This window comes from Dermacentor andersoni, chromosome 4, assembly GCF_023375885.2.
Source record: "Dermacentor andersoni chromosome 4, qqDerAnde1_hic_scaffold, whole genome shotgun sequence".
NCBI classification, from domain to species: Eukaryota; Metazoa; Arthropoda; class Arachnida; order Ixodida; family Ixodidae; genus Dermacentor; species Dermacentor andersoni.
The window spans coordinates 46,970,453-46,993,508 of NC_092817.1; the positions used below are offsets into that span (position 1 = coordinate 46,970,453).

Below are 23,056 nucleotides of genomic sequence, written 5' to 3' on the forward strand. Positions count from 1 at the left end.
AGAAACACTGTTCATTTCGAGCACAAATGAAGTAAACTGTGCATAAAAAAAAATTAATTGAAAAAGTGCCAGATTTGCATCTGGGCGGTGCACAATGTACAATGACTACAGCTAGCTGTGCAACCTAGGCAGATTTATATACTTATCAAGGTAATCTTGCAACATCGTCAATGAGTACCAGTTCCTCTATAACAACTCATGGATGAAAAATGGTGCCAATGCTACAAAAAAAATGACTCGTTTGCAAAATGTAACATGTGAGAATCCAGATGAGTAATCTGATATAAGGACGTAAGATCAATAAAGTTGAATGCATTTTTATTTCTGTTCTAGAATGGCATGTATTGTTCAAAACTTGGCATGTTTAACATGTGCTGGAATATAGTACCAGAATATGAAAAAAGGTAAAAGGTAAGATGCTAACAGAAACACTGATGATAGTACCTTGTAACACTATATTCAACCAAAATATGCAGAACTCATATTGAAAGTTATATTATTTATTAATTATTTATAATTTATATTATTATTTATTATCGTATTGAACTGTATTGTGCTCATCTGCTGGCACGCATGTGTTGGCAGCTATGTCATTATTTCAAAGGTACAGTAAGCCCTTGTAATAACGAAGTGAATGGAATGGCAAAAAAGTTCTGATGTAGTCGGTAGTTCAATAAAAGCGGATACACCGTAAAAGCTTGACAATAGCATCCCAGCTGTTTGTCAATGCCGTGGAAGTATATATAAACATGCCCGAACACTTCCACCTCAGTGACAGCTGTCCTTGTTTCTTTATTAAGTCGAGAAAAAGGAGGTCAGTTTAGTCTGTAGCTAGCTTCTGCCAGGTGCAAGCAATGCCACTGCCAACTTACTACTGCATTGCGCAAGACCGTAATCAACATCGCTGTATTAAATTCTGTTGCAAAGCAGACAAAGGCACTCCTATGTCTGCACCATTGTCAGTATCTTCAGACGTTCATCAGTTGCTGTTTCTTCATCAGGATAACCCATCGCTGCATCTACAATCTCGACGTCATGATGGGGGCAATAATAAGAACAGCTGCATCAGTGAGCACGAATGAGCTAAAGTCATCTTCGGGGTCCTCCCTGACCCTTTTGTGCACAGTTCCGTAGACACTGTTCCACACATGCGAATCATCTTGTGTTTCCTCCTGAAATATGCATGCGCAAAGCAGTTGGCATCTTTGTTGGTGACAGTTCTTTCCATGAATGATAGAGCAAATGAATAGCAGTGAGGATGTCTATGCTTTAGGCCTTATTAGTACTGTAGGAGACAAGCATCCTTTGCAGAAGGCACTTGCGATCCATAGGCTGGTGAATCAAGGTAGTGCTGGTTTCTGCTTGAGAGTCAGATACAAGCATGACGACCTTGATTAAGCCATAACGTGCATGGGAAACCACAAAATGTCCAGCTGAACTGCCCGCAGGTTTCTTGACAGAAAAGCCACACAAGTTGAAACAACAAAGCATGCAAGCTGCCTGCCAGACACTTGCCAGAGCTGCCAAAGCTGAACAGGCCTAAAGTTTCAATATCTCAATACTTCACACTGCACACCCACATGCCGAGACCAGAGAAATGAGTACCGTGGCACATGGGCATGGCACGTGGGCAATGATCAAAGCGCGACACTAGAAACACTCGCTAAAGCTGTTGAAACTGAACCAGCCTTAAGTCTCGATACAGAGAGCAGTGTACCCATGCTGGGCCATGTCCTCCCATGTTGCTTTCCCATGAATTTTGAGATTGGGACCGCGCACAATGTGACAATTTCAAAGGCTACGGCTGATGTAGGGGGGCACCCACTGCACACAATCTTTAGCCAAAGCCGAGAGTCAAAGCTCTAGTGCCACCGGAACACCGATTGTCCATTTCTCCATATCGCGTTTAGGGAAAGGAGCAAGAAAGGCTCTGACTGGTGGGTGCATGCCACTCTCTCTGGGTCGTTGGCGGGGGCAGGAAGGGCACGCAGGTCAAGGCCGCCACTTGGGCACTTAAGGATTCCAAACTTCTGCCGGTTCGTTCTTTAAACTCAGCAGAGACCGTTACCTGCAGGCTTCAAGTATTCCAGCCTAAAATGCATGCACTTGGGCCTGGACCGTGTTACACATGAATTAAAATGTTCATTCGAATAAAGCAACTTCGTTGTAATGAGGGTTTACTGTATTTTGTATTTGTTCCCACAGCATAATGTTACAGCCACTGCATCGGGTAGAGCAAGAACGTGTGCACCTACTTAATGCATCAGCATTCAGGACGATAAGTTCTAAAGTAATCTAATGCCATACACAGTAAGACAATTACGAACCTAAATAAAGTCAAAGCAAACAAAACTCAACTAGAGTGATGCTAGCCAGCACAGTTCATTACCGGGTGATGCAGCCTGGTACTTGATGTAATTTGTTTCGTTGTCAATCTCTGGCACCACTGTGTGGCAAACAGCCATCAGTGTGAAGAACTCCCGCACATAGGGTGTGGCAGCCTGATGATAAAATTTAGAAAAGAGAAAGAGAAACATGTAAATAGAGCCATACATTTCAAAGCTACCTTCCAAGCTGTGGTGTATTACACAAAACTGTTACATACTCTTAATACAGTTGACAACCGATTTTTCGAACAAGCCCTATAATTCGGACGCCTTCACAGCACCACCACTTACCCCACAGAGCCAATGTATAACAATGTCCGAAATTTGACACTGAAATGCTTCACTGTCCGATTTTCTGTACTGTTTTGCTGTGACCACAGGTCCGAAATGGCAATAATCGTGATTATCTCGCAGCATCGAACCAGCGCTCTTGCATGCTGATCCACTTGCGGCCGTAGCCACTGTGACAACAGTAGACCGATCTGTTTCGATGTTTGCTACCAAGCTTCCTGCTGTTCGGTGCTTTTCTTTGGAAGAATTCGTCGCTGTCATCAATGGCGCCAATCCTGCCGATCACTTTGAAGCGCAGAAAGTCTGGCAAGGGTCAAGCATTGCATAATGCAGATTTCCAAAATCCAGCTTCGCTGCAGTACAGTGGTGTCGTGCGGTGAAGCGTACACAGTATAGTTCTGTGATGAAGCATACACAAGAGAGGAAAGGGGCCACTGTAACGGGTCACAATATGTATTCTTTGATTATACACACGTGCACCTAGTCTCCTGTCACAGTACAAGCACTGGCATGCCTAATGAGTGTACTGGCAGGCCTTCAGAGCTGCTTCGGACGTGCCTGTGGCGATTTGAACCCTTGGGGGCAGTAAAAGGTACGCATTCATTTTTTTTTTTAACAGCCCGATGTTTTGGACATTTCCGTGGCACCTATAGAGTTCGAAAAATTGGATGCTGACTGCACCCCATAATATCAGTGTAAACTGACAAAGACAAAAAGAGGTCACAAGGGAGGACAAAAAAAATAAGAAACGACACGGTCTGCATTACTACAGAAACTGTTTGTAAAACCTGTCAAATGCTAACCTCTGTCACAAAAACAACTCACGGCAGTATACTGGCATCAAGATTACAAAAATAAATCATTTATCATTTGCTAATGCATAGGCTTGCTGATGGACAAAACTGTGTGCCATTTTCGTATAAAACCCTTGTAAAATTAAATTACCATAATAAACAAAACAGGAATGTTTTGCTTCACAATTTTTCACAGAGACACTTATCTTAAAGAGAAAGAGAGAGCAAAAAAAAAAAAAATTTACTTCAACAGCTTTCAGCGGAAGATGGCACAAAAGGTTGCCATAGCTGATGGCTCACCGTGTTCTTGCGAAGAATATCATGAATCTCCTTGGCATCAAGTCCTTCTTCCATAGTGCTGCAAATAAGATTAATAGTCTTGTCAGGAAAGTCAATTGTGGAAGAAAAGATTACCATATGGTCGTGCATATTAGTTGCACTGAAAATTAAATTTGTGTACAATGTGGAGGCACAAGCTATAAAAAGATCTGCTCTTAAGTTCAGTGTCATGGTAATGCTCTTCGTACTGCCATGTGATGTGTTGTACATATTAAACACTAACTTACCACTTTAAGCTGACTTTAGCCTGACCTACATGCGGAAGGCAAACACCAAATCAAGCTCGAACAACAGCTAAAGCTATCAATAGCGCCAACTTTCAATAGCAATATACAGCAATAGCTAAAATATTGTGCTAGCTAAGCTATCCAGTACTCCAAAAATGACATAAATGTGGGACAAGACTTCTGCCACACGAGTGTGAAAATAGAGTATATTAGCACCACAATGAAGTTAAGGCAAAAAGCAGGGCAACTCGGCTTTTTGACTCAACGAAACACCTACAGCACCAGAGACAAAATCCAACATACAGTAGAGAAGACAGACAGTACCTGTGCTGTGTGTGTGATGTCATGCTCAGTCTTTAGTGTTGTAAACATGTCACACAACCCCTTGACGTAAAGCATCCCATTCATAATCGGTAAGTTGACATAAACCACTGATGGTAAAATGATATCAACTTGAAAGTTCCTTTATTTAATTAATTATACTGTAGGCCATACTCTCACTAGTGCTACCTATTTTAACAACACTGTCAGTGCTTCTTACAGGAGTGTGGCACTCTCCCTGAGTGGGCCCCTGATTCAAAGCTGGCAATAATGCACAACAGGGCATAACCTCTAATATCACTGCCACAGTTATGTAGTAAGAGACCAGATTTGTTCCGGGCAATTTGACTTGTGGTAGGCCTGCGTGCACCCTTCAGTCACACGAATTTCACTGGAACTAAGTCTGCTTTTAGCATAAACTAATGTCGTGGTAATTCTAGAAGCACAGGGTTCCTCATAATTACCCAGAGAGAAAACTGACGGTGCGGTGGTGTTGCATGCATGGGAATGCGGGGAAATGGTGGATGTGGACAGTCATCTTTCTCGGAAGGTTAATACACCTTGAAGACATGTCTTGAAACTGCTGCTTTTAGAGCGAAGTTTTCTTTGCTTACCGCGATTTGGCATGTCATTGCCTGTCTCGTTGAGTAGAAGCTGTAGCTACTCTAGCCACCATATTGTCGCTGCTGGCGATATGATCACTTTGGCAAGGTTTCACATAGCTCAGCCCCAAACACGCTGGCATATATGACTGACAGTGTTTATGGCATTGTGCCAAGTTCAGTACCTTCGCACAATGCCAGGACTGCTTTTGATTGTCTACTTCAACATATCCGGTGCCGAATCCAGCAAAATCTTGGGTATCAGCGAAGGTGGTTGCCCAAGAATATCACACTTGAATAAAACTTCATTTTGCTCTGCAATGTTCTCCATTGCAACAGATGAACATTACGGGCAGGTTGCGGAACGCATTTGTCACAGAAATCTGTTGGGTGTTTCTTATCATGTTGAGCCATTTTATCTTGGCAGTTCAACAAACCTTTGCTTATAGCAATTCCCACAGTGCATGGAATCTGCATTTTTCTTTGTTATTATGTAAAAACACTTTTTATTAAACCATGAGAACTCAAGCTGGGTTGCACAATTATGTCAAATGTGAACAAGTATCAGCGACACACTAAAGTTGCAGGAAAAACTGTAAGGTGTGCACTCAAAGTGCGACAGTTTCAATAGTCTGTCCTTTGTTTTTGTTTTCTTTGCTTACTACTACTAGTTATAATAAACGTAAGTAAACAATAAGCTTTATTTGTACAGAAATGTCTTCAGCCAAGCCATATTCAACGTGAAGCCTTGAAACCCCACGCCTTGGCATTCCTGTAGTGTCACAGCATTCATTAGGAAACTAGCATTGACAGTAACATTACATTTCACTTTGGGTAACATTGCAAGGAACTGTATCTTGAAGGGTAAGCAACATACTGAATTTATTTAATGTTTGCTTTTTGGTGCTCCTTTAAAATATACTTAAAACAGAATTCATCACTGTAGAACAAACAAACACTGGCATGTCACCTACCCATACATCCGGCCAGCAATGCTGCAGCGCTTGAATTCCATGATGTTGCAGGTCAAAGTGCCAGTCTTGTCAGAGAAGATGTACTTGACCTGGCCGAGTTCCTCATTCAGGTTGGAAGTCCTGGCCATGGCGGGTGTATCCGTATCTTCGTGGTACATCTCTGAATCCTGACAGGACAGGGACATAATGCAGGCATGTGAGCCCAGAAACTGCCGACACACCCAACTTCTGATGGGAAGAGTTGGCATGCTAGCCAGTGGCCCGACAAAAACAATAACTTCTTCAGATTAATGTGGCACAGGTTACTGATGGACCATATGCTGGTGCACAATTGCGAATCGATGCAGTAAATGTACCAATGACTAATCACACAAAGCACTAACAGTGTTGAGGTAGTTTGACTGAAATGTGTTTCGATGCACAAAGGACATGAGTTTGGAAGTTGAAAAAGCTCATCATTTTAACACTCGAATTTGGATCTTCAGAAACATTAAAGCTTGTTATTTAATCCTCACCAGTCCAGAAGATTGAATATTTTGGAATTTATATCTTATTTAACTCTTATTAATTCGGAAGATTTAATATCTTGGACTTCATAATGGCTTCAGCAAACCTATGCACTATTTGATGATGCTCATTCGGCAAGTTCAATTGAGCCCGAGAGCATGAAGCTCTACAATGTAGTGATGGTGTTGTTACTGATGATATATATCTACTATAGGGCATAACGGTCAAAAGGAACTCATGAGCCACGAGAGGTGCTGTAGATTAATTTCAACCATATGAAGTTCCTTAAGATCCATCTAAATCTAAGCACAGAAGCGTTTTTTCATTTCGCCTTCATAAAAATGCGGCCGCTGTGTCAGGGGTCAAATCTGTGGCCCTACGCTCAGCAGCAGAATGCCATTGCTACTGAGCTACCACAGCGGGTTGCTGATGATGGTGAGACAAAAAGGTCAAAGAACTGAGTCAGCATTCAAATGAAAACAAAACAACACATTGTGTACCCCTACAATTTAGCATTCAGAAAGGAGTGCTATAATTTAACATTCAGAAAGTGCTTAATGCAAAAAGCCACAACTCGTTTACGTTTTTAAACAAGCAAGCAGTTGCGGGTGCAAGCCGAAAAATGGGGCACTGTTTCTGCAATCAGCCCTCCACGATTAGTCAAGACACTTTCAGGCCACCCCAACTTCGCCTGTCTGTCACGCGACGTCACGAAAATCGTGATAGCTCCCCATCTGATATAACGTGTATACACTTATTATGCATGCTTAGGCCAAACAAAAGAAACATTTTTATTTCTGATTCGACGCATTTTTGCCATTGGCCCTCTGCTATTGGTCAAAAGTTTTCGGGCTGCGCCCACTTCGCCAGTTTGTCACGTGATGTCACAAAACTGTGAAAACTCACCGCAACAAAGTGATGTGCATGTGTTAAAGATGCAGTAATATGCTGAACAAAACTGGATTTTTTCCTGAATAGCTGCAAACTGCTCCGTTCCGAAAGGAATAGAAGATGGCTGCCCACCAATCGCTCAGGCACTGGCTACTCGCACCTACCAGAGAGCAGGGATTTATGCGCGTATAATTAAACTTCTTCGTGGCAGTATAACATTATCGAGCCCTTTCGGCACGTATGTGACATCGCTCTGCCAACTCTTCTTTGCTGAGGATCTGCTTTAGCAGCATTCTAAACCTTCTATTGCCTGCCGGTGCACTTTTTGACCAGCCACTGCAGGTTAAGTAAGGGGTAGGGGACCAATCACAGACGCTGGGACCGCCCTCCTCAACCACTTATCTATCTTCACTGCGCTGGCTCGGCCCCATCAAAAACCTGTCCACTTAAGAATGCTCCTCACCTGTTGTCAGCCAATTAGATAAGAAAATCCGCTCAAAGGAGGTAGTGTTATTCATTTTGAAAGCAAACAAAAGTGACCTCCTATAAACAAGGAAAGCATTCGATTCAACTGTTCAGACAATGCTGCAGGTCACCGCCAGATGCTTGCGTCAGCGGTTATGTAAATGTGACATCAGGAGATTGGAATAAAAAACTGATTGGAATATTTTTACGTTATAGGGCCCATGGGCAGAAATCATATTAATAATGGAAGAGGATCATATTAATGCAATAATACGTATAACTGATGAGGTTTAACGTACGACAGCTGCACCTGGTGCTATGAAGAATTTCGTAGTGGCATGTTCTGAATAAATTTCGGCTAGCATTTATTTCTTTTTCTCTCTTTACTTTTTTTTAGACATGCACCTTTATCTGCAGGTGTTTGTATGCATTCCATAAACACTGGAGTGTGGAGCTGATGTGACTGGATGTCGACATCATTGAGCAGTATGTAGAACGGCAAATCTACTTAATTATAGCAGCAGGCATCATGTGGGTGAAATCCCACGAGCCAAGGTAGCCCACTGACCGCATGGCAAAAACAGACAGGATACTGTCCCAACAAGGTAGTAAAACTGACTCTCTCGATGCAGCAATGCACAAAGTGCCTTTTTGAAAAGGAGTCGAGGGTATGCACATACCATGTTGATGAAACTGGCCTGTATGAATCGCACCATTTCCAGAGTCACCTGTAGGCTGATGGGGATCAGGTTGTTGTACAGTATGATGAAGGTGAGAAAGTTGTAGGCAAAGTTGCTGTTGCTGCTCAGGTCTGCAGAGGGTAATGGGGCCACAGAAAGCGGGATAGACGCATGGTCAGACTGAGGTTGTGAAAAAGAACTAGCTGGTTGAAAATTCAGGTGAAGCACTGCCACAGCGATACACTAGTATATTGACAGAAGACACAATTAACAGCTTGAAACATTCAAAGTTATGTAATTGAAATAGCCGCAATTTCTGTGAGCATGTAAGTTTTTAAAAATCACCCTAAACTAGACATCGTCAATGTTTACTGCTAAAAAAAGTAGCTGTAGTACAGGTGGCTGTAGCGCCTGTGTCGTGTTCTTTTTAATCTTAGCCCCATTCTCACACTATTCACAATAGTATGCAGCTGTAGTATTCTGCAGCAGCCAAGGCGTGCATGCAACATCTAGACCACAATCAAATTCTATGTTGGCTTCATGCATAAAATACAGCACTGTAGATGGTTGGATAGTTAGTAAGCCATTCAGTTAGTATTTACTTTGGTTATTTAGTCAGCCAGTCTGGTAGTTAGTGAGCGGTGCACTTGAATGATAGCGAGTAAGTGCAGAAGTGAGCAAGCAAGCAAGCAAGCAAGCTAGCTAGTACTGGGTGTATGTGTTGGCAAATGGTGGGTGGGCGAGTGGTTAGATAAGGTAAAAGTAGCCCTACAAACTATGATGGTGACAGTACAGCTTTGCCCAAATGCCTCATGCAATGTTTATACAACAGATTATCAATTTAAACAAATAGCAAATTCATGTTTTAGGGGAGTGAAGTTGTGACATGTCCTTCTCGTTTATGGAAACATACAGCGAAGTAACTTGGGGCACATTAATTTTAGAGGCCATTTGTGTAAGCTGTCATTACAGAAAATTCACTTAAATCAGTTATCACTCAAATAAAGATTTTTCTTTTCCTTCAACAATGCAGTCAGTATCTTTGTTTAGCATGGCTATCAGCCTGACGTGACCTCAATTAACAGGGAACATCAACATGTTAAGGCAGGATTGACTAACTAAAAGCTACCCACACTCGCAGTAAATATTGAACATAAATTTCTCACATACTGTGGTTCTGCTGCCAAAACATGCCAATTCCTTGTTTCACCAAAATTTCCATAACTTTTCTTTCTCACATTACGAAGCAGCACAAAAATACAGCCTATGCTCCGAGTGAGGAGTATGCAAGCTCAACTCACGAATCAGTAAACTATCTGCAGCAACACATTGCTGCATCTACTTACATGCTCCTAGCAAGGAAAAAGCAGGGAAAGCATGTTAATACACATAACAGGGGCATAATAAAGGAGTCAAGTTCTAAGAAACCTCACAAAACACATAACAAGAAGACTAGGAAGTACTCAGGAGTTAAACTTTTTTTGTGACAACCATATGAAGTCTGCTGTCCATCAGCTTCAAAAGACAGTGTACTAAATCAATTATTTGTTAGAATTGTTAATGTGCATGTAAACAACGCTTGAAACAAACCTTCCTAAGCAAAGGTAACAGAGTGCCCCTTTAGCTGTGACCCCACTATTTGCATCAGCTAGCAAAATGGTTGTTTCTGCTTAAAGGGACACTAAAGGCTAATACTAATTTGACGTGGACTGTTTAAATACCATTCCAGAAACCTCGCAACGCTTGTTTCATGCCAAGAAATTCTTAGTTTATGAGAAAATTGCATCTGAAGGGTCCGCATGCCTTTTTTAAAATTCAAATCTCCCGCCACCCAACCGGGGGCATGGTGACGTTGCATACGCCATCACCACCCTTTGCTGCGGTGCCCAACAGACGGCGGTACCAAGCCAAGACAGATAAAGTCAGAGCGACGGATTCGCCACTGCAGCTGCTTTTTGGCCAAGTGGCGTAGACCATTCGCGCATCCCACGACATCACGTGGAAGTTGAATTCTTTGCTATTTGCAGCTGTGCGAGTTTCGCGAGCCAGCAAAACCAGCGCAGCACTACGCGATAACTACAGAAACGTGAAATTCCGGGTGGCGCGGAACCAAGAGAACAGGAAACTGTTCAACCACACACATCGTTGTCAGGGGTAATTTCAATGAGTTCTTTTGTCTAAAAATGAAATAGAACTGGACAGGTAGCATTTTATTTCATCTTATAATACCATACAAGGATGTTTTGTGCAAGGTGTGGTACAGTACTAGTGACAGAATTTAACTGAGGAGTGCTTTCATCATAGGGCAAGTACTTGGATTCCCCAGGGGAGTCTCTAATCATATCCTATATTTACCTCAATTTCTCAATTATTAAGGCTCTGTTCGCGATAAAATTGATGCCTTACAGATTCTCGAGCACTAATCTATCACTTTAGCTTGACCTAATATTTGCCTTTAGTACCCTTTAAGGATATTCTTTAGGCATACAACTACACTTTAAACAAACATTAATGGTAATTGTTCCATCAACTGATGTCCAATCATGGTTCAGATAAGAATGGGTGTGTCTATTAAGTTTTTATATGAAAGTAGACTAATAAGGCAAAACAGGGAGCTTATATAAAGAAAAGCCTGTAGGAGTGAAAGCTTGACTGCTCAGACCTGAACAGTCAAGTTAAGCTTACTAACGGAATTCTCACGTGATACCAGCATCTGCACAAATATGGCAAGATAAGTGTTTGTCGTCCATCTGTGTGATTGAGCATTGACATTACACAATGCAACCCTGTTTACAGCCCCTTTAAGTATTTTTTACTGCGTTGTATTACTTTATCAGGCATCAAAAGGTACTGCCATAGTAGCGATAGTAGCATTATACTTGTCGAATTATGATAAAGCAGCAAAAGTGATAAGGAAGTCATGATAACACGTACCATCCAAGCCTAGGTACCAGTCAGTGGCAGCGTGCTTTGCGGTCCAAATCTCACTTGCCACCGAGCTGATTAGTGCCAGGACAATGAGCAGCAGAAACAACATGATGATCTACACAAAAAACCACACATTTTCGTGGCTATGATATAATGACAACAACAACAACAACAAAAAAGGCCATTGCCAGATTTACACAGTGGAGAATCAAAGCTACACACACAGTGGACATTTGAAATCTCAGCCACTTCAAGAAACCAAGCTAAAGTAGAATGATAGCCTTCCAGTTGGCTAAAAAATATGAACAAGAGATTTAGAATCAATTTGCATCAAATTATGGGGTTTAATGTCTAAAAGCAACTCGTACGTTGTGAGAACGGCTTAAAGAGAAGGGGGGTGGGTGGTGTTCAACATTAATATTTATATATATATATATATATATATGTACTAGCCACAATTAGAACACAACTGGGGTAGTTGGAGAAGTATGGGAGAGGCCTTTGCCCTGCAGTGGGCGTAGCCAGGCTGATGATGATGAATATATATATATATATATATATATATATATATATATTATACATTATTTATATATTATCTAAGTATGCAAGCATTTTTGGATTCTGCCCCTGTAGAAACACAAACACAAATGCAGTGGCAAGGAACCAAACCCCTCAACTTCGTGAATGAGCTTTAAGGTTAGTGCAATTAGTGTTGTGCTTGGCTTCGCATGAGCTTTCAATAGAACTGGGCTGGGCATTTCACTAAAATTTTTGCACAGAAACACACGAGCAAACACACGAGCAAACACACAAGCAGCTCCGTTGCCATTTAGGTGTGAATACAGGAAGTAAAAATTAACCTACCGAAACTTCAATGCTGCAGTTCTGCCACCTTTACAATGTAGCAATTAATTAATTAAAGTCTAGGGTTTTACATGTGAAAACCACAATATGATTATGAAGCATGCTGCCGGGGGGGGGGATCTCGAATAACTTTGACAAACTGTAGTTTTTCGACTTGCACTCAATGCACGGTACACACAAGCGTTCTTGCATTCCGCCTACATCGAGGTTCGGTCATGGTTGCTGGGATCCAACATGTGGCCTCGAGCTCAGCAGCGTAATGCCATAGCCACCGAGTTGTCGTGACGAGTACAGTGCAGCAAGACAAAATCAATGAGAGGAAATGTGAGAGGCCACCATGTATGTGTGCTGCAATCAACACACACAACGCGTGGCACGGTCTGCAACACAGCATGGAGATGGCATGCACACTGTATGGAGTATGCTGAGCACTCATGAATACACTGAACATCTCCCCCCACATATGTAATAACAAAAATTAAAAGAAAACTTGTTTATCTCCCTGAAGCTAAGCTCTAAGAGCACGAAGGAGTTAAAAGAATTATGGGGTTTTAGGTGCCAAAACCACAATCCGATTATGAGGCGAGTGAGGGGTACTGGAATAGTGAGGGGTACTGAGGGGTACATAGTCATGGGTACTGGAATAATTTGGACCATATGGGGTTCTATGGCATGCACTTAAATCTAGACACACAGGTGTTTTCACATTTTGCCCCCATCAAAATAGGGCCGCTGTCACCGCACTTTCATCCTGCAACCTCGTACTTAGCAGCCCAACACCATAGGCGTTAAGCAACCGCGGCAGGCACCATGAAGGAGCACTTAATGTTCGTTACTGCTCTTAACCCACTTAAAGCAGAGTCGGTTGATCAATTTAAGTGTTTCCAAGTTTCATTCAGAAGTCTTCAGAAGTCAATTTCAAAAGAAGTGCAGGTAACTTGGGAAAAGAAATGGAGGAGGGCTCCACATGTTTGCGCAGAGCAGGAAATAGTGTCACTTGAAAAGCTCGTGTTGTTATCCTACTTGGCAGTCATTTGCTAAAGGACATAACTGCCGCTAGAAAGACACACAAAGAAATGAACAGACAGAAAAACACAAAACAATATTCCTGAAGGATAAAAACCTTGATTCAACGAAGTCAAAATTATACTTAGTTGAGACCAACAAAAGATGCTAAATATTGCCTGCGCAAGCACTCATCTCGCTTATCATAGGTAATGAGTCCATTGACTGCATCATGTGCATCCTCATGGGAATGGTAAGCCTTCCCAACAGGTCAATCGCGTCCATCACCTGAACTTAAACCTGGCACATAGAGCACCCATATGGTTGCCCACATTTCCCAAAAAAGCTTTGTTAAATCAGGTGATGTGCTGAATTCTGCTTTGGTAGTTTTTAACAAATTAGGCTCTGTGAATGTGCCTAGGGGAATCAAAAGCACTACATTAAACAAAAAAATTATATTTATCTATTTAAATAAATTTCGTCATATCAAGGTTAGAGTGTAGGCCGCCAGTGTTGCGATAGACATAGCTCTGCCTCTGCTCTTGCGTGCATCTTGTTAGCAGCAATTATGTCCTTCAGAAAGTGTTGCTTCACTTAAAAGCAGCAGCCAGTGGGTACCTGGGTGTTGGTGACTTTATCAACAGTAGACCGCTTCAACGGAGCAGCAGTGGAGTTCTGCATAAGGAGACAAGAAAGAAAGACACTTGGTCACAGTACACTGCCCTAGACTTTCCTTAGACAGGCTGTTCAGGTTTTGACAAGCACACTCACCATCATGAGCTTTGTTTCATGGCCCGTGTAGATGACAACACCTGTGAAGAAAAGAGAGAGAGAGAGAGAAAAAAATTGATGCTTCTGTACCACAAAACACTGGTAAACAGGAGAAACTACTGCATAAAATGATACAATGCCCTCAGAGCTGGTTGGTCTGTTACATAATGAATGTTCCAGTTAAATTTTTAAATGGTAATTATGAAACAGATTAAGATAACTTTTTCGGCAACCTGCCATTTGCTACAATAGATTTGTGCAAGCATCACTAATGATAGATTAGCAAGCTGCTAAAGTTTATCAATTAACCTTTAAAGAGGAACATTAGGGAATGAGTAAACCACAGAGTTGAAGCCAGTAATTATGCAAAGCATACCTACTATTTGTTAGAAATCCTGTGGCTAGCACAAGTTGAAACAAATATGTACTGTATTTATCAACATGTGCAGTGCGTCAGCACAAATTTTTCCTCGTGGCAAAAATAGAACAGCCCTGACTAACCCACAGAGGTTCCACTTAAAGAGACCCCACTGCACCTTTGACAAGTTGGGAGCAAAGTAAAAATGCACAAACTCACCAAATGCCCACGTTGTGTTCTTCAACATGGCACCGCGAAGTAGAATCTGGTCAGGACCCAGGGCACATGTTTTTGCAGGCCTTGGAAAAATTACGGAAGGCTGTTGAAAGTACACAGTGCCTGATAGCCCACTTTGCTTTAGCTTTGATTATGTGATTGATTTAATGATTTTGGGGAGATGGTAGATGCAGGGCTCTGGATTAGCTTTGATAACAGGGCTTTTACATAGTTTGGCACCAGATAAGCACATGGAACTGACAGCCAAGAGGCCAGGCCAATTTAGTCACAATAGCACTTAGCACTCATAGTGAAGAAAATTTTTAGCTGTGCGAAAAAGTGAGCAATGTAACTGAAGAAAGCCTTGTAAGTCACAAATTTCAATACAAAGGCCTTGCTTCTGCAAATATGTAAATCTAGATAGTGAACTAGCTAGCTTGTAAATGGTACTCGGACTCAGAGGACAAAAGCTTTGCTCACTGCACTTTGCATTCTGTGTTTACGTGGCAATATCGGCCATACACACCATACAAAAACCTAAGGGAGCTGTCATTCGAAAGTAAATACCGAAAAAGCTGAACATCATCAGACAAATGTAGGCTCCAAACTCACTTGGGATTACTGATATGGATGTTGCCTGTAAACTCGTACAGGTGGCGATTTGGCAATTCGCACTCCACGTGACCGTGCATTTCAGCAAGGCTTTTGGTAGTCAGCATCCCTGCTGTCTGGGTCAGACCCTGGGGAGAGCAGAGAAAAGTGTCACAGGCCTTGGATTTCAGCGGCACCAAGCTGACCAACGTATGATCATCCCATGTGAAAAACTGTGCAGCCCTTACCTGCCTTATCTTGAGGTTTGTTTCACCATCAAGGTTCGCAGTTTCGATGTAGCACATTCCTTGTGGTTCGCTGAATACAAAAAAAAAGAAAAAAAAAAGAATAAGAGAGAGACGACTTATCAATTTACATTACACATAAATATAAATAAATGAGAAGAGCATCTGAACAATGCAGCTGATTCTGTTAAACGATAAGTCAGATATAATGTTTATGCTAATACAAGTAGCCATTTTCTTTCACCTGTTAGCTCTTCATTGAAAACAAAAACAAAAAAAAACTAATGTTCATTTTTTTAAATTTTGTGTTTTGAAACGAAAGTCAAAATGCAGCTTTTTAATCCTGAAAACACTTTTACACTCAACAGTGCCACAGAAACTTGTGTTTGGACCATGGAGGAAAATCTTTCCACAGAAACACAGATCAAGAAGACATGCACAGTGGTACTTGTACCTTGAAGACAACAAGACCAGGTCAGCTGGAAAAAACTGGCCGCTGGTAATCTTCAGAAAGTCGCCCACCATGACCTGGTTCCACCTGATTCCCTTCCATTCCCCGTCCCGCAGGGCTGAAAAAAATGAAAAAGAAAGGTAATGAAGTACAGATGATGTATAAGGTGGGCACATTGTAAATGCATGTTCCCAAGCACATGCTTATGTTGGTTGAAACCATGCCTCATGTCCCCACTGCCCGAAAAAGTTTACGTGGTATTGGTGGCCATGAAAGTTTGAAATCTAACAGCTTGCACATGCAGACATGATAGCATTGAGAGGTTCCTTATGGTGGTCACAGACACAGGGCCAAGACTGGTCTCCAATATTTTGTGCTAGATAATTAGTCTGAAAGGAAAACCTATTTCAGGTCTATTTCAGTCTTCAAGCTTCCTCCCCCACTTCTTAAAGCTGCAGTATTAAGCAACGCTCTCCCACTTCCCCAAAATGCCACATGCCATGAATTTGGCCTAGCAACCACAGATTTCCGGCTCATGCAATGTGTACACGCAGTGGTCTGTTAGAGTAACAGGTTGGGCACAAAGGGAAGGGAAGTACAGTCCAGGGCAGCAAAGGACACGATAGAGCCGATAAGAGAAAATTTGACCTAAGATAGGTTCAGCCAACACATGCCAGGGGTGCTTGAAATCACTGCAAGAGACCTTAGTCCAGCAGTGGGCTTAGATTGACAACGGCAATATTAGCTGACATCACATTCTTGCTATGTGCCACTCATGCATGACCAACCTTTACACTCCAGCTATAAAATTTTACTCAAAGCTTACCTAAAACTATGCTATTGTTCACGGCATCATCTGCTAGGTGCCTTTTCTGAAAACAGAAGAAAAAGAAAGTCAGTGATCGCCAAGTGTGAAGAAGGACATGAGGAAGTGGAAGGACCAAGTACACTGAAACAATGTTACTTTGACGAAGTATCAGAACTGTCAAGCTTTCAGCCAGACCCAAGTGATTATTTTGTCTGCTACAATCTTAGGAACACTTTCCAGATAATACCTTTCATACCAGACTAACAGCCAACAGAGAGGACAGGTCATAAGGTGAAAGTCACACTGCAGTGAAGTCACACCTCAAGGCGATATTCGCATATAACCTGCACCCTACAATACTGTTAATTTTTGTAACATCTTCAGTACGGGTCATACGTGCAAAATTAAGATGCTGCCTCACCTGCAAAGGCTTATTAGTTGCTAGAATTTTCACTGTCGTCTAAAATCCAGATCACCAGAAATGTGGTGCTGCTGCCACCATATTGAAATGGTAACCGAGTCTATCAGCCTTGCATCTAAATATAAGGCAAGGGGTGACTTCAAAGCTAAGGATTCTCGAAAAAAAACTTTGCCTCATATTCAAATAAATACGGTATTATACTATAATGGTACATTCATCTGGTCGCTTCTGGGAACACTCAAGTGAGTGTTACCATTTAACTGGTCCAAATAAAATGCTCAGGCACATATACCTGTTTTATTATTATTATTTTTTTCAGAGCATTGTACTCCAGCTCAGGGCACTTGGAGGCATTCTCGCCTTTGTCCTGGGAGAAGGTCTAAGGGTGCACATGAGTGCATGAGCCACAAGAACAAAGGACAGAAATGATACCCACGACATCCGGGCAAGCACTCTCCCCATGTCATGTGTCCCTTTTTTCATTCATTCTTGCAGCTCAGTAGCGCAGCTCACTTCAACATTTCATACTGGGATCACAATCGAGGTCCAACAGAGTTCTGGTCACATGGCTCCTGCAATATCGTTGCTTATGCACTCTATCTGCCACAGCAGCTGCTATTCATGTGCACACGTTTCTTGACTGCCACATTTGCTTATTTACAATAGAAGCAATGCTGACGTATTTTTGCTTACAGTCTTCAATTGCTTTCGTGATCGGCTGAACATTCAGCTCTTGCAGGCTATTCTGTATCTGATGTCAAACAAAGTCTGCATCACTGCAATTCGAGCCACACCCTGGTAGGGACCAGTAGAATGTACCACAATATTGCTTCTCTACGAAACCAAACTGAATTCCTTTGTAGCCTTCTGCTACAGTCTGAATCCTACAGTCACGCACAGATGGCAATCTTTCCTCCTGTGAGTGTTCCTCCATCTTGTGAATTTTCATGCAACTTATTTGGTCACTGTAAAAAGTTAAGAACTGAATGCTTCTCATGGTCAGCTCGAAACCACTGCTCCGATGCCCATGGTAAGATGGCACCTCTGGATTCCCAATCAGGACATCACCTCGACCCCAGAAGCTCCTTTACAACCACATTGGCAATCACTAGACAACAAACAGAGACATGAAGAAAACTCACAAAGTCCTCCACAATTTCTTTGAGTGCCGAGACAACAAGGATAAAGACGAGGGGAACAGCCGTTGTGTAGCGGCCTGTGGGTGACACATTGGGGATTTGCTGCAAGGAAAGGCAGAAAATTAAAGTAAGTAATGAAGTAATAAATAAACAGAATATAAAGTAGCATCTAACTGTAAATCCAACGCTTGTGCAGTATGGTTAATTCTTAAAGGGAAATACCTAATTAGCATTCCATCATCAATTACAGTTGAGATATGCTATGAATGCCAGTAGATTATTGTCTTGTGCATGGATGTCTGCTTAGCGCATCCTGTCAGTCCCTTATCCGTGTTGCCACATTGTTGTGACGACATAGAATAAGAAACAGTCAAAAGCGTGACTTCAAAATGTTAACTCTTTATTGGCTGAAACTTTGCCTAGAAAAAACAAGTGGTGCTCAAAGAACAACGAAGCGCAGTGAGCACAGTTGGCGATCTTTGAAATCTGATCTGTGGGTCAAGCGTCTAGGCTATTTATACATGACTCCTGGAAGGGTCCAGCTTAATCGCTGGTGCCTGCGTGCATTCCAGAAAGCACTATACTATTCACATCCCTCATACAATCTGATTACACCGGGTTCGGTGACAACATAGACAACACATAGAATCAACACTAAAATTCAAGAAATTTCTGATGCATGCAGGCATGTCTTGCACTGAGTGATAACTTTAAAGTTGTTAGCAAGTAAAATGTGGTTCTTAGAAAAAGGATAAATAATTGATAAACAACATACATGTCATTATAGTCTATTAAGTACTGCAGTTGTAATGCATTTATTACCTGCTAGGTGCTCCCTTTAAGAGTGCAATAGTGTTCACATATGCCACTGCCTCATAAAGAATCATCAAAACATACAGCATTCAGGATGATCTTTTAGTGAAACTTATCCCAGCATAGTGTTCACATCACATGTCAAGACCACATTTTTCTATTTGAAATGCATGTATTTACACTGCTGTTAATGAAACAATTAGAAAAAAAAAATGATACCTCATCCCAAAACAGCTCTAATATGAGTCTGATGTCACCAAGAACGGTCACAAAAGGTGACTCACCTGTAATAGTGCAATGAAAAGGAAGAACACATTGGCGTATCGCCGAAACTGTTCGAATAGGAACTTGGGGAGAAAGGAGAGGATGTTGTATTTTGCAGTCCTGAAAAGTGCGAAAGAAAAAGAAAAAAAAAAGAATTGTGTGCATCCCACTCACTACCGAAATCAATGTTATGCAATGCATTTTGCTGGGAGCTGGCTACTTAGCCTCATTTGAGATGCTGAAAAGTGTTACCAGATGGCACAAATGTCCATGTAAGGTGAGCGATTGTGTGCGACAATAATGGTAAGACAACAACAATAGTGTTTACAATGGATCAACGATGATGGCATGGTGATGATGGCATGGTGATGATGGAATGATGACTGATTTACTGTACTCTGACAAAAAAAAAGCACTACAACCCCTTCCATCAAAATCAGGGGCTGGATTCTCGGTTCACGCCTTCTGCAGATACTTTCACAGCTCCAAATGGGGTGAGACAAGAACCTAGCTGCCTACCACTAAGTGCCTGGTTGGAGGCAAAGAATGGTTTTAATTTAATTAAAACAGAAACAGTATAAGGCAGTAACAAAAAGCAGCCAGCACCACACCACAACCAGGCTTGCCATTCAGCTCTTATGAAGACCCAGACTAGTGAAGTCAAATCAAGTAACATCAGCACTGGAGATGTTTAATCTCACCAAATCTATTTATCCATGTGAGTGTTGGCAAGTGAGGTGCAGCTAATATTACCAGAATGCATAAATTAATGGTAAACTGCAAGATGTCAACCCACATCACAAAATTAAAATTATGCTAAAACATATTTCACACACTAGAATTTCACCAGTCAGAACCCTGTAAAAAATAGCTTAAAAGGTAGGTGCCAAGACTGATTCAGTGTCATTCTCAATTTCAAGATCTTTACTGGTACTTGACAGTAAATGAAGTAGTACGACAGTGAAGCCATATGCAACCCGCCATGGCAGAGTAGTGGCTTTAGGGTTGCGGTGCTAGGCCCGAGGGTGCAGGGTCAAATCCCAGCCAATGCGGCCACATTTCAATGGCGGCGAAATGCGAAAACACCCGTGTACCGTGCATAGGGTGCACGGTACTCAGGTGGTCAAAATTAATCCGGAATCTCCCGATATGATATGCCTCATAATCATATTGTGGTTTTGGCACATAAAACCCTACAATTTAATTTAAATTTTAAGCCATATGCACCTGCACATCTTGAACTGAATTGTTTGTTATTGTTAAATGCTGCAGATATTGCTAAGTATTGACACAGATTGATGCACTTCCCGATTTTAAGAAAGCTGGTGTAGACTCATTTAACAAGGCTACCCCCAAACATCAAACGAGAATTTTCAGATAATATATATAAAAATTTCATTTGCATATAAGCTGCACCTTCAACTTTTGTATGTTTAAGTAGCAGTCTCTCAGTGAGCAAATAAACAAACCTAGCTTAGCTGTGATTGCCATAGCCCGAGATCTAAAGCACTGCCACTTTTTGACCTAGATCTAAAGTGTTGCCATTTTTTTCTCGTTATTCCAAAGTGGGGCCAGTCTTTCTTGCTAAAGCAATGTTTAAACTAAGCCAGAAAATGTGTGAAGCCTTTAAAAAAAATCTACTGTGTAGAAGTTCAATAAGAAAGAAGATCATTGATAGCAAACAAACATTCTTGAAGGCCTGAAAGCATCAATAATTACGGTGCCTAACGCCCCTATACATACAAAATTACTGTACAAATCTAAGATAGTTGTCTACATTGATGGCAAAATGCTTAATGTATACTTTTTTAAAGACACTCCAGGCGTTACAATACATAATACACCGGAAAATTTGTATGTACAGTCCTTTCATAGCAACATCTGTATATTATCATGATTGGGGACTCGGCTATTTTACTAATGTGAAAGATTACACTAAAACAACATTCAAGACAACATTCAACCTTCGAAATATTCTTGCAATTCCACTAAAAAATGCATTTAGGAAAGATTATGTGCAAAATCAGCTAAGCACAATATGAGCACTATGGAGGCCAATTGGTCAAATTTCATGAACAATCCCCCAGGTTAGAAAAATGCTTGTTTGTGCAATAGCAACACTGCGCAATAGCAATTTGGGCAATAGCAACACTGCATTAGAATAAAACTTTGAGCATGTTTTACATATTCATCTTATGAGTGACATCCAGATTAAGTGCCTCATCGGCACACACAGGAAATGATATGGCTTGATACACATGCCATTGCAAGATGTACTAAGGTGCTGTAAAATATCTTCCTTTTCTGATGTTGGTACCTGCACATACATGTAAGTGTTCTAATAAAAATTATAGTTATAAGTTGGCACATGCTCTGTGCACTTCTTTTTTGTTGTCTCTGTTCCTCATGAGTGCTGCAAAGACCACAAGATGAATAGCAACACTCTTGCCTATTTAGAAGAATACAGTTGGGTTTAAATATAACAAACATGGATACCACAATCATTGGATACAACAAAGTACAGTAAACTCTCAGTTGCACGAACGTTGATGTAATGAATATTTCAGAATAACGAACTTTTAGAAAATCTCCGTCAGTTTTTCTGTGCATTCTATGCAAAAATCTTTCACTTAAACAAATTTCTGAATAACGAATACTTCAGTTGAACTTGACCAGAGGCCTCGGGCTCATTCTTTAAATACGTTCAATGACGTTTTGCACTCTGCAGCGCTGGCCTAGCCAATGCCCGCTGCCCCCAAATCGGCTCTCCTGTGGCGGCTATGTGCAGTGTGACAGTGAGCCCGTTATCTGCGCTGAACTATCAGATCTGTAAATTGTTTCAAGTGTTCACGCTAAAGAAGAAGAGTGCGACGAGGAAGAAGCAATGTCAGAGGCAGATTCAAATCCTGTAATTCAAGCCAAGGCCTGGGATGCCTGGGAAAGTTGCGAGACTTCGTGTCTCAGCAACAAGCTGTGCCAGAGGAAATGCACAAAAACAGAAACTCTCTGGACAGCATTGCTACTTCTTGCGCTTTAAGAGCATCAGTACCAATAAAAATTATATATATATTTTTTTCAAAATGATATAGGCAGCAACGTAACTGTTATATGCTTCCCATATGTTGATGAACATAACTCCATAAACTGCACTGCACACTTTTGACTGGATGTCTGCTGTGCCCTATGCTGTTACATGTTCTAGTGAATATTCCGTTTAGTGAACTTTCAGTTAAGTGAACTATTTCCATGGGTCCCTTGAAGCTTATTGAAGTGAGAGTTCACTGCATCACATTTTTGTCACTGATACAGGCATGCATAACGAGGTTTTATAGCAGAGAGAAAGAAGTTGGAAGCTTGAGTCTATTACACGAGCCTGCAGATGCTTTCCAGCACACTCCCGTGGGTGCTGCCAGGTTTGATCACATGACATGGCATAACATCGCATGGCTCAGCAAGCCGCTATTTATGCTGCTGTCATTGACAATGACTGGGTGAAAAGCACAAAGCTTAGACCAAAGCTTCTTAGGACGCATAAATGTTGCATATCTATCCTTCTGACTGCATTACGTATCATACAAATGACACAAGCATTACCATAAGATTTGTATAACGAAAGGCAGGGCTAAAACCTGTATTCTAAGACACAGCCGTGCATACTTTCTGCCCCTGAATCAAATCAGTATGACTGTCTTTTGCTCTTTGTT

The 23,056-nt window shown here is 41.5% G+C and overlaps 1 protein-coding gene across 8 annotated transcripts in view; it reads right to left on the reverse strand.

Moving 5' to 3' along the window:
* Positions 1–23,056, reverse strand: part of ATP8A (ATPase phospholipid transporting 8A1) — a 123,429-nt gene that overhangs the window by 41,197 nt on the left and 59,176 nt on the right. For 7 of the 8 annotated variants that reach the window (XM_050184192.3, XM_050184194.3, XM_050184193.3 and 4 more), the window contains 14 exons: positions 19,373–19,472; positions 18,279–18,377; positions 16,734–16,779; positions 15,911–16,025; positions 15,460–15,529; positions 15,233–15,360; positions 14,624–14,703; positions 14,047–14,087; positions 13,894–13,950; positions 11,413–11,521; positions 8,479–8,609; positions 5,936–6,102; positions 3,773–3,830; positions 2,390–2,501 (listed from right to left, as the gene is read on the reverse strand). In XM_050184192.3, coding sequence (XP_050040149.1) covers positions 2,390–2,501; positions 3,773–3,830; positions 5,936–6,102; positions 8,479–8,609; positions 11,413–11,521; positions 13,894–13,950; positions 14,047–14,087; positions 14,624–14,703; positions 15,233–15,360; positions 15,460–15,529; positions 15,911–16,025; positions 16,734–16,779; positions 18,279–18,377; positions 19,373–19,472 — 1,313 coding nt within the window. Of the gene's footprint in view, positions 1–2,389; positions 2,502–3,772; positions 3,831–5,935; positions 6,103–8,478; positions 8,610–11,412; positions 11,522–13,893; positions 13,951–14,046; positions 14,088–14,623; positions 14,704–15,232; positions 15,361–15,459; positions 15,530–15,910; positions 16,026–16,733; positions 16,780–18,278; positions 18,378–19,372; positions 19,959–23,056 lie in introns of those variants that run through there. The other variant, XM_055073690.2, reaches the window with a different exon arrangement.